A 13,110-nucleotide genomic window follows, 5' to 3' on the forward strand; every position below is an offset into this window, starting at 1 on the left:
TGTAATACTTTTCAGTGGTTTTCTTCCTCAGAGAGTCCTTTCTGAGGGTGGTATAGCTGACTTTCTCTCAAAGCTCCATTGTGAAGAAGGCAAAACATTAGCTAGAAACAATGAGCAAAATCCCGGCCTTGGTATTTAACAGCAGGAGTAAAATCCACTAGCAAACTTTGACTGCAAAGTCAGCACACACATCTGTTCTGGTCAATTTCTGGATGCTTTCATAACAGTATGTATTCTTTTCAGAGCACTGTGAGAAACACGACTGACCAACAGGCTTTCTTGATTAATAAAACCAAACCAGTTGGCATTCCAGTTTTGCCTTCTTTAAAGGAAAAATGCGTTCATTTCATGGAGCCCAACAGCAGAAAGTCTAAAAAGTGTGGATCAACTCTTGCTATAACATAGAAAACCTTTTTTAAAGTTGTTAACTGACACTTCTAAGCTTTGTCCTGGAGATGGTCATGATTAAATTTTGCATAATACCAAGAGTATATGACGGATATAAAAGACTTTAATCCACTGAGCAGTTTAACCAAGAGGAAAAACTTGATCAAAACATATAATTGTTACAGACAACTGAGTTATATGATTCCTCTGTAAAAACCAGCACAAAATTCTGGATGCCTATAATTCAAAACAAATATCAACATTTTGTCCCAATATACAATCAATCAATCAATCAATCAATCATCCTTTTGAATATTTCTTAAATGTTGTGGAGAATGACTGTGCCATCCTTGCCTTCAACTCACCTGTTTTTTGAAAAATTTGTTGAAGAAAAATCGTGTTGGAAATGTGCACACACATTGTGACTATGATATTTATATTCCATATTGATATAGCCAAATTGGGTGCAACTTGATGCTCACCCTGCTTGTGATAATCTGTATTTTTCTGAGTAATCTTGCTCTGCGACCATCAGTCTACTGTAGACATTCTGCACTTGCTGTCTGGAGCTTACAGGAATTTTTGTTCCAATCTGTACAAGTGAAAAATTATTTCATCTGAGAAGCAAACGCATTTCTGATCCCCAAGAAGAGGATTAGATGATACATTATCTTATGACACAACATCTGGAGCCTCTTCCATTTTATTTGGCAGACACATAAAGACTTCTCCATTGTGTGTATAACTTTGTTTTTAATACTAGTGTGGCAATCAAGCGAGAATATTCATCATCCTTATTCAGTGGTATCCCCAGCAAGCTCCATAGAAGCTCCTAAAACATTCTGCTCAGGATGCTCAGGAAACACTGACATTTGTCAGACTAATATATTTGAGCATCAACCTTGCAATGCTTCCAAGTTTTAAAAAGCATAAACTTCCATTTTTAAAATTGATTTAATTTAATTTAAATTATTTTTATTTTATTTTGGGGGTTTGGATGTAATTTTGAAGTACAAATTCTCATGTCATATTATTTTATGAGGCCTTCTTAGCAGCAGTGTAGAAATAATGAAACACAAATTTTTCCCTCACCAACATCTCCAGCCAACACCACCAACAGAAAAAGTGCTGACATTTTCTTCAAAGAACTGATCACAAAATCTGCTCTTAATTTCTTGGTATATTTCTAGAACCATACAAAGACAGAACTGTATGCATTATATTCATAGTGGTCACAATTGCAAGAAATGTGGAAGACATTCTGAGCTGTAAATAACCACCAGCAGAATGCCTGCTGACTTCCTGGGAGCCAGAGCTTCCCAATCATGCTCTAAATATGCAATCTATGATCATAATAAAAGACTGGGATGTTCAAGTAATGGAATATTTAAAATTATTGCCACAAAAATAGAGACTGACCATTTATCACTATGACCAGCCATCTTCTGGAAAATTTATGCAGCAACGTTGACATGAACACTTTACCAGTGTCCTAATTTGGTATTAGGGCAAGAACTGGAATATCTTTCAAAGTTCATTCAGCAAAAACTGTTCCATTTCTCCCTGGGTTAAAGAGCCTCCTACAGAATTGTGCAGAGGGGGTCAGTTAGGACAAGTTTCTTTTTAAATGCAGAGAGGCATTTATTGACCATCAATGGACCATTGCTGAAAAAAGAATGCCATTTGCTTTGGCTTTTGAGAGAAGACAAAATATTTTAACATGAAGAAAGAGATCAAATGCCAATGATTTGACTTCTGATAGTATTCTATACCTATCCTATACCTATAATCAAATCTGAAAAAAAAGGTAAATTTCTAGCATTTTGTTGGCAATCATATTTTTAGGATATGTGTATTTATAAACATCTCATTGTTTTACTGATGTTCACTGCTGCACTGTTTAAAATTGTCATCTGAAAAATAGAGAATAGTTTGAGTGTTTATTCAGTAATAGTTTGGGCATTGTAATATTCATTCCAGACAATGGAAAGCATCTAAAAAATGCTGGTTGTGTAAGTCTGCAATGTGAGGAATTACAGGCAATATAATGTGAATCTTTGCTGCATATTAAAATGGTTACAATTACACAGCATTTAAGACATAGATAAAACATCAATACCACATCCTCTACAGAAAAAATATTATTGTTATTATTGCTACTATCACAGGATAATAACTATAATTACAATTATTATCACAAGAATGATGTATCAGTGAACGGTGAAACAAATAAAAAACCTGAGCAACTCAGCAAACACAAAACTTGATAGTGCAACTTGGGTGGTTTTTCTGTGATGCTCTACTGTTCAAATATGACTCTAATTCAGCAGCAGGACTATTAGCTTTATGTGGGCTTTAAAATTAATAAACAATGAAAACAATGGTAGCAGATGAATCTTCTTGAAGCCTCAGAAGAACAATATTCTTGGACAGAGCACAGAAAAGAAAACATTTTTTTTTTGTCAATTCCCACAAGAACATTCAATTGAATGCAAGGCCTGAATTCTACCCATGTAAAAAGTGTTTTCCAGTGTTTCGTTGGCACATTTCTGGACCACTGATGAAAAAAGAATGCCACAGATGTTATAAAATCTTTCTATACAGTATTCAGGATGTCCATGTAAAAAAAAAATTTAAGACAATCTCATCTACACATTACGTCACTCCTGCAATGGAGTTTCCAGTACCTAAACTAAATCCATTTGATAACTGCAATGACACTGTACGTGATCTGAAAGGGAGCATAAATTGTATGAGTCCCCCTTAGAAACAATTTATATTGGTGGCTAAGTCCTTCCAGGAAATAAGACAAAATCCTACTCATATTCCCTTCATCAAAGGGGTGGAAAAAAATCTGTAAGCTCAAACATGGGCACACGAAATAGAGGAAGAGCAGGGTCTCGAGTTTTGGTGTGAAAAGGGATTAGGCTCTCTAAGGTCATGTCTGCATGGATGATTCCAGACAGTCAGGAATTAACCTCACCACTTACTGAGCTGGCAGGACATGACACACTTCTGATCAGAAGCCAATGTAAAGATGCACAAAAAATTCAAAATACTAAAGTGATCTCAGCCTCTGGAATGACTACTGCTTCTTCTTTGTTCTGCCACCTAATGATGGAAGTGAAGGAATTCAGTGCTTCAAGGAATTCAAGGGTAATTTGTCAATGAGATTCTTACAGCAAGGCAAAAATTCAAATATTCCCATATTGACAGTATACAAAATACATTGTCCATTATTCCCTTTTACGTGTGACTTGCACACACATGGTCTCAGAGCCAATCTAGAATCCTGCAGTGGAAGCAGATAAGGAGCCAACAGAAATCCAGAGATTATAAATGTGTCGGACTGTACGATGCCACAATGCTCCATGTTAACTCTGTGTATACTATTGGCTACAAATCACACAAATCACAAGGTCTACAACTGCCCAGTTCCAGACCATGGAGTAAAAGTGTTAAAATAGAGTGATCCTGACTAACACAAGGAAAGATAGCATTCTAAACACTGGATCTACAGTTGCCCTGATTTTTAAGTCACTTCTAATACACGCTGTCCAACCCATGTCTTTGTGTAACAAGATTTATGGTTTATTTCTAATATGAAGTAAATGACCACAGAGATAAAATGTTTATTATATGAGCTGTGTTGATGTTCTAGTTCTTGCATTTTGATCCTGAGGATTAGTTCCAGGGTTTCTTGTTCCTCCCAGGACAGTCTTGCCAATATTTAATACTACCAGCCAGGCCTCAGAGGCAGATAAAGTTGTACCCCACAGACACACAGCATGGATTTTCTCTTTTATGTCATTCTCCAGTCTGTATGTAGGAATAAAGAAAGAATTAAAAAAAAAAAAGACTGGATTTTGCAAATTGTCTTGTCTCTGGCTTTAAACTGAAAGACAGCGCGTTCAGACTGGATATTAGGAAAGAATTCCTTTCTGTGAGGGTGGTGAGGCCCTGGTACACGTTGCTCAGAGAAGCTGTGGCTGCCCCATGCCTGGAAGTGTCCAAGGCCAGGTTGGATGGGGCTTGGAGCAATCTGGGATAGTGTAAGGTGTCCCTGCCCATGGCAGGGGGTTGGAATTCAATGATCTTTAAGGCCTCTTCCAATCCAGGCCATTCTGTGATTCTGATTCCCTTCTCCAAAAATTGCACTCTCTTATGGTTAGATAGAAATAATGAAAAATATCCCTAAGCTTTAAAGCTTTGGATGAGGTATGGAGAAGGTGGAAGTTATTGTATGCTGCAAAGCTTACCTACTGAATAGGTCTGGATTTGCTGCAAAAGTAAATTTCCACTCTGAGGCTTGGAGTTTTAAATGTAACCCCAGCTCTCAATCTGGTCTTGCACGTCTGTGGTCTAGTCTGTAATTCTGCTTGCAGGATAGAGAGGATGATAAAAGGACTAAAACTGTCAGAGGTGAGAAAAAATATGTACAGTTCTGTGTGACCAAGACAATATTCAAGAGATGAAATTAAATAACACATGATCAAATGGGAAAGATACGCCACAGTTGCCAGTGAAATCTTACTGACTCCAATCATAAGTTTTTTCAAAAAGTGCTTTGACATACTGTTGCAAGTCAGAATACAAACCTCTCCTAATTAGGAAAAGGCTGATAAACAGGCTCTGGCTTTGAAGGGGAACATTTGGATGTCTTTAGTAAAAAGGAATATTGTTTCATGTACAGGCCTAGAACAAAACCAAGAAGTTCATTTAGGAATCTGCTCGTGCCACATTTCCACAATTAAACACACATTGGGAGAAAGCACTGGTCAATCAATTTCCTTTCACAGTACCCCAACATTCAAAAAATCCCATGGGGACATCTATGTCATCTTTAGTGCAGTTACAAAGACAAAAATTTCACTGGTTTAGGAACAGAAAATGAGTAGGCAACTCGTTAACACTGCAGTATTTTCTTGTCAGCCAGGAAAAATGGAAACTGATCAGTCAATCAAGTATCAAATAGAAGACTGGATTTTAATCCATTTGCAGGGTAAGGTCATCATCTAGTAAAACCAGCACTGTTTACTTCTTCAGTGAATCTTTGTGTATATGAAAGACAAAACCTTTGTGTTTGATTACAAAAATGAAACACAGAAAAGGATTTAAATAAAACCCTTAACTTTCTGCAATACATATTTCATACTGCCAATACATGTGCAGCCATTTGGTGTTGCTTATTACTATAAGAAAGCAATTTATGAAAAGTGCACATGAAAAAAAACAGCTTAACAAAAAAACTCAAAACACCTCCAAATAAGAAGAACCACACTTAAAAAATATCCATAAGCTCACCGTAAGAGAGATCATTCTTAGTTTATTTACATACCTAAGCATGAACACTTATTTTCCCTTATTTCATTCAGAGCTCTTTTACAACTAAGGCCCCAATTCTACAATCAATAGTGTGTAGGCACAGAAATTCCACTCCATCTTCTGTTAGCAAGACTAGAAAGATCTATGAGTGATCCAAAGTCCAATAATGTCAGTGGGGAGTTTTTCTACTTCCTTCGATGCACTTAGAAAGGGCAAGTGAGGTCAGCAGGCTGCACTCCTTATTCTGTCAGAAATTCCACTGAGGCAGTGCAGTATCAGTCTCCACATAATTACATACATCTTCTTCCTGAAACTGAGGTCAGTCACATTAATCGTAATTTCATGAGAAAATGGCTTTTGGAATTGAACTAGGTCTGTAAAACAGAAATAAAACACATACTATACATTGGTCATGGCAATGTTTTATGCTACCCTAAACAGATGTACTGTTTAGTTTTTAAATTTTTCTGTTCCTAGAGCTGGATTTGTTTATAAATGACTTAAGAAATGCCTGACAACACTCTTATGTTTTAGTACTGATTCTTCTGTTCTGCATCAAAAACAGTAAGAAATAATAAGCTACTCAGGTTCACCGGAGGCAATGGACTTGGGTAGATGCTTTGGAAATAGAGATGGATTTGTACCTATGATCAACTAAATGTTTGTCTCCATTTTTTAAAATATCAAAAATAATGAATCACATTAACACATGGTGCCAAATTCAAAACAGACACAACAGGGAAATGTTATAATTTCAGACATAACACAGAAACTTTTGACATGGGCTACTAGAAAATATAATGAAAGCAAAATCCTAAATAAAACAAATTCTAAATAAACTAATTTTTTTTCCCAAGGATTTTTTTCCCTCTCATATTTGCTATCTGATAATAGTAGTAAAATAAATAAATAAATAGAAGAACATCATCCACAAACATTTCTATCAAGAATTTCAGATCAATCTTGACTCAATGATACAATCCAAAAAGATTGGAATATATTCCTCATTTGCTAGATGGAGATTTGCAGCTTCACAAATCACACTGTATCATCAGCACTGAGAATGTCAGTCTCTGTTTTCTGCTGGGGTTGGCTCTTCCTTTAATAAAACATTTAACTGTTTCTGTGCACATGAAAGGAAAAGTTCCAAACTATGCAGATTTTTCTGACGGACAACTTCATCAAGCTGTTGAAACAAAAGAAAAAAAAATCAATCAACTTTAAGAGAACCTGAAAACAAATGCCAGGGTTTGTCAGCAAAAATCCAACCATATAAAACAACAAAAAATTCAGCAACTAAAGAACCTAAATAATTTCAATATATTCAATAATTTAATAACAACTTTTCAATGGAGTATTTGAGTTTCTCCAAAATAAAATGTACACAAGGCTACTTTAAAGCTGTCAAATTCTACACAATCTATTTGAGAATTCTGAACAGCCTAACTGCCATGCTAGGTAAATGCCCACGGAAATTACAGGTGTTGCTTTTATAAAAAAACCTGCTTTGGGTTTAAAGTGATCGCTATGTAGGACTGCAATTCAAAATTTCAAAGGCTACTAGTAATTTAAATGGCAGCATGTTTAAATAGTTCCCAGAGGAAAAAGTCAAAATATTTGCTATTTACTTTGCTTGTTCCTACATTTTATCCTCTAAGATCAAACAATGTGAAAAAAAAATATATATATATAACTATATCCTTGCTGTACAGACAATCTTCCCCACCCAAATAGATAAGTCACCATAGCAAGATTCAGCAGGGTTTATCATATAAATGACAAAAATATGGTTTACTGAAAAGCATTTGAATTTTTTAAACATTTATTAATAAATAAAATGCACTGCAAAATTCCTTCCACTTAAATGCTGAAGTTCAGATGTCAAACAAATATTATCACAAGTGAGAGATGTTTTCGATCTGACTATCCTTTAATCAGCCCAAATTCAACTAAATACCTATATAATGAAGACACAGGGTGAGACTGAAAAGTAGTGGTATGAGGCTAATATGGCATAAAAATTATGCCACTCAAGGGAAAGGAAGTAATGGAATTTTGAAAACGTCAGGACTTCTCAGAATATTGTGCACAGGTTCATATGCAATGGAAAATGGAAGGTTTTTCAAAAAATGTATCCTGACTCATATATTTCGGACTCACCGCTTTAATTACAGCTTTCAACAAAAACTGATCTGTTTATCAATCAGCAGTCCAGTTAATTGCTCTAACAGCCACTTGAATGCCCATTTTGTTTTATAACAGATAGCCTTTTTTAAAATATCAACACAGAATGCAAGGCAAGGATAGTGACAGCTTCCCACTTCACTTTGAAAATGCACTCAGGTAAAAGTTGCAGCACTGTGATTTAATACACAAAGGGAAACATTTTTATGCCCCCGTACTTTTCTGCTCCATAAGTTCCTCTAATTAATGCAAACTGGGTAGTTAGAATATTTTGGCAATTTGTTTCAACAGAGATGAATGTATCAAATCTAATCACCAGCAGAAAACACACATATTTTCTAAACACCACACGATCATAAAACTCTCCTCTAGTAATAGAAACATAGAATCACAGGATGGTTTGGGTTGGAATGGACTCTAAAGATCATCCAGTTGCAATCCCCTGCCATGGGCAGGGGCACCTCCCACTGGACCAGGTTGTTCAGAGCCCCATCCCACCTGGTCTGCCTCTGTTTCTACTTCTGCAAATTTTTAGCTGTTCAAAATTTTGCATCTCTCTGCGAAAGCAGCCATTAGGGCTCCATACACAGCCTGATGAGAACCTAGCCCACTGATTTACAGCAGATTTTAAAGCAGATCTAGTTCAAATAAATGTCACAAAAGTCTGTTCTTCATATATTCAAGTAACAATTGCTACTGACGAGAAAATGGAAGAAACAGCAAACTAATCTCTAAAGAAGCTGTATCTGGAAGAGTGTGGAACAATGGAAGAAAAAACACCACTCTACTGTGCTGGTGCCTTTTCTCTGATTTGATAAGTATCTTCCCTCCTTTGTATCTTCTGGACCAAAACACTTTGCTTGGGGAAGCTTGCAGTTTGTTTTTTTTTGTGCTTGTGATCCATATTTCTTTGGGGAATGAATGGACAGATACAGCACAGTTCACATAATATCATCTGTTGCATGTGAAGAAAGAACATGAGATACCTCTTTCTCTAATTAATATAATTCTCACATTATTTAATCAGATTCTCTTGCTTCTGGTAAGTATATCAATTGGAGAAGCTTAGCATGAAACTGAATTTTGGTGGTTTCCTTTTATTGCATGTTATATCATTATACTCCTAGACAATTCTTTATTGAGCTTTGACCACAAGCTTTGGCTAAACTCTCCATTTTCTTTTCATGCAGCCTTTCCTTGCAAAATCTGCTTTAAAAGAACCAGAGTAGCTCACCAGATGTGTGTTCTTATATGCTGCTGTTCAATTTCGTTACCAAGGCTGCAATCTCAAATTGTATAGGATTAAATTTATATCACCAAGTACTAAAGTAAATGCTTAATGTGTGTCATGATTGGCTGCAGCATGCACAAACCAGAATTTCTTCAGGCTTGAGCAAGATTTTAAAAGTCCCAAATGAATTAAGTACACATTTGAGGAGCCTTTGTTGAATTCAAGTGGTTAGTTGGTAGTCTCCATTTGTGCATAAGAAAAGTTTATTGCTTGTTAAACATTTATGTAAATGCAATAACATAAAACTTGAGAATTTAGTTCCCCCTTGTTTGCTCAGCTTATGAATATGAATTGCCTTGAGCAGGACACTCTAAGAATCTTCAATGCTGCAGTAAATGACAAAACAATCCAGAAAGAAAGACTTGGGATCTTCACATAACACAAAAAGAGAAGCAATGAGATGCTGTCTTTGAAAATGGTACATTTGAATGTGTTCAGAAGGAGAACATGCTTGTTAATGGGAAAATTGGCTTGGCCAGGAAATAGAAACAAATGAAGCTTTGTTATAGAATATATTGTTTAATGAACTGTTAGCAATGGACACAGCTTTCTTGAAAAGTGCCTCCACATTGCTGTGCTCCTGCTTGCATAATATACTACAAAATGGGAAAATTTATAAGATATTTTAAACCTCACTTTTCCAAACAGTCTTCTGTCTATATTTTTAGGTCCTGTTCATTTCAGGGAATGACCTCATGATTTAAACAAACATAAACAGACATCTGGCAAATTCAAATGTGACTTATATGCAAATGCAATTGGTATGAACAACATATTTGGGCTGGAGCACTCACACAACCAAACCAACCCAACTGTTCTGATTCTATAGATGCTGAAAAGTGCATCAAGTTGTTTCAGATCTGCCAAGAAAGGGCATTTTCCTACACCATACTGTCACTGTTGTGATGGCTAGTCAATATTTCTCTCTCACTCTATGAAATCTATTAGTTCAAAGTTACAAATTCTTTAGACTGTGTCCAATTGGTGAAACTTCATTTTGCTCAAAGCTTTAATGTTCCAGAACTTCATTATTTTAAGTTACCCAAGAGTAACTTTAAGCTCTGTACTGATATTATTTTTCCTCAAGAACCAGAGGTTGTCTCTCTAGGCACTTGTATGGATCCTGCTGAGAAACTGGATATATGAGATATGGAAAAAAACACTTCTTGAATTCCACTCCTTAAATTCCCACTATCCTTCAGACATTTCATTTACCAAAAATGACCAGAGTCTTGCAGGACCGTCCAACACACTCAGTGCTGTTTGTTCCCCTCTCTTTAAAGCCCCAGTCCACTTCTCAGATCTAAGTGCATTTCCACACTGCTTCTGGCCAAAGATGCCTGGATGAGACACCCTCAGATGTGAGGTCCCACCTCAGTCACATCCACAGGCCACCCAGGATGATGTGCCTTGGGGCCATGCAAGGCATGACCTGAAGGCACAAGCCCCAGCAGAACTCCTGAGCAGATGCAAGAACTGGACTTGGGAAATGGAAAAAAAAAAAAAAAAAAAAAGAAAAATAAAAGGCACTGCATTACTACCAGGAGAATGCTTCTACCCCAGCCTGCTCTCTTTCACTTTAAGTCAACACAACACTTGAAGTTCCCCTACATGACTTCAGCCACCCATAGCTCAAACCAACCCAAAGTTAACTACCATTCTTAGCTCTACATTTTCCTAGATTTATCCTACCTTCATATTCTCTGTGAAATGGGAAGAAAGTCTGCATGAGTGATGCCTAAAGTAGAAATTAGTTTCTTACGCAAACAACTGAGCATGCACATCCTTCATACCTTCCCCTTGCAACATCTATCTGCAAATAGGTTTGTTTTCATGGCATTCATACTTATCTTCCTCTATTAGATACTCATCAATTTTTAAAATACTTCAAATTACCAGTCAGACACTATAAATAATTGCTGTATGTCAGAATTATACTCTCTCCCTTTCTAGTTACTAACAAAATAGCACACGGAAAATATAATTTTAGATTAAGCCCTGAAAGATATGAGATGAAATCCTGATCTCATCACAGTAAAGGTATATTTTCTCATTAATCTCACCAGGGCCTGAAGTTCACCCAGAAAAGCGAAGAAAACACAATTAATGTTAAATATGGCTCTTCAATTTTCCTGTCTGTATAAATATGACTGCTTAAAAAAGGGTATTTTTCAAAATTATCTCTCAGATAACACAACTTCCCGATACCAAATGTATTTTCAGCTGTAGGAATAGGAGCTACATTTATTCAAACACATATTGAAAAATTTACCTGTACTTCAAATGATAATTAGAGGACTAATGTATTCAGTAGCAGTTCAGCTCTCTACACTGGCTCTGTGATCCTAACATGAGTAAAAACTGCAATCTTCTTTTTATCATGAAATTCAACAAATGACCAGATATTAAAAAAGAGCAAAGATGTTGAGGAAGAAAGCTTTTAATTGTACTTTTATTACTGGTGTTTTTGTAGTTGACCACACATATAATAAATAAAAAATAATGCCATTATATTGTAATGAAGCAGAGCAATTTCCCTAAGATCATAAAATCAAAAACAAATTTTTGAGTCCTGTTTATTTTCCAGGAAAAATGAAAAGAAATTCATAAAAAAATATTCCAGCAGTGATATTTACACTTATGTTCATCCATAGGAGGAAGGGGCAGTGGAGGAAGATTTAAAACCCTCAAAAGTATCCTTGTTCCTCAAAGAAAATCATGTTCATGCAAACAAAGGAAAATTCCAAATGCAAAATGAATGTTTTGGAGAACTGAAAACATAGAGATGGATGTGTGAAGAGAATGGGTTCTGAAGGTGGATTTAAGGGACTGGCAATAAGGATTTCCATTTATCTAGCGTTTACAAGTAGCTGCTGGTTGGCTCTTGAATAGGATTCATCACCAAGGCATTTCTTTGAAGTTTAATATTTATTAGCCACAGGTAATTATTCATAGACATAAGTCTGGCATAATTTCATGGTTTCCAAAGGACCTGCAGTATAAGCATTCTTACATATTTCCTGTCCCCTCTCTGATGAATGTTCAATAGAAAGGGGACATTTTGACATCGTTAAAGTAGTTTACCCTAATTAATTTAGTCTTAATTTCTCTATGTATTTTTATTGCTGATAAATATACTAAAGCTTTGTCTGTTTGCAAATTGATTTCCATTTGCTATTAGTCTGTATGGTTTTGTATTATATACATTTTCTAACTAAAAAAACTTTCTCTAAAAGAAAGAAAATAGAAATTGAAGAATGATGATAGGCATACTTCAGACTACGTTTTTTTATAATTTAGTTAAACATCTTTTTGGAAGAAAATTATTATAAGACTAAACCAACAATTCTTATTTTTACTTGAGAAGACTCTGGAATATTTTTTCATTTTATTCTAACTTCTGACTTAGCACTGTTTGATCAACACTTAGATGGATGTGTCCATGGAGAGCAGAACACCAGAAAAAGTGCTGATGATGACAGATTGCTTTTCTAAATACTTCTGCACTTGCTTATTAAGGACTAGAGGAACAAATTTAAGTCCCTTTGAAATCAGGGGAATCAGGAATATACATTACTTAAGTATAAGGCAGAAATTATAGTGATGCTTGATTTGTTCATGCATGTAAATAATTTACTAAAACGTTTTGTCAGTGGCACTTCCTCCTCTGTGCAGGGACTTGCTTGACAACGACAACATGATAAAAACATGCTGGGTTGCTCCTGGAGCAGGGAATCCAGGTGTAACACATCTTCTTGCTTAGAGTCAGCCATCAATGTTGCAACTGAATTTGCCTTTAGGTATTTCTGTTTCTCCTAATTACCTGTATATCTGTACCTAACAATAATTACCTAACAATAGGTAATTATTTTAAAATGATTTTGGCATCAGTCTGAGCTATAAATTACAGTTATGGTCTTTCT

The 13,110-nt window shown here is 35.8% G+C and overlaps 1 protein-coding gene across 2 annotated transcripts in view; it reads right to left on the reverse strand.

Moving 5' to 3' along the window:
* Positions 1 to 4,739: 4,739 nt before the first annotated feature.
* CCDC91 (coiled-coil domain containing 91) overlaps positions 4,740 to 13,110 on the reverse strand; it is a 115,911-nt gene continuing 107,540 nt past the window's right edge. For both annotated transcript variants that reach the window (XM_038154189.1, XM_038154188.1), the window contains exon 13: positions 4,740 to 6,898. In XM_038154189.1, coding sequence (XP_038010117.1) covers positions 6,779 to 6,898 — 120 coding nt within the window. In that variant the 3' untranslated portion in view covers positions 4,740 to 6,778. The remainder of the gene's footprint in view (positions 6,899 to 13,110) is intronic.

Source organism: Motacilla alba, chromosome 1A (genome assembly GCF_015832195.1).
Source record: "Motacilla alba alba isolate MOTALB_02 chromosome 1A, Motacilla_alba_V1.0_pri, whole genome shotgun sequence".
NCBI lineage: Eukaryota > Metazoa > Chordata > Aves > Passeriformes > Motacillidae > Motacilla > Motacilla alba.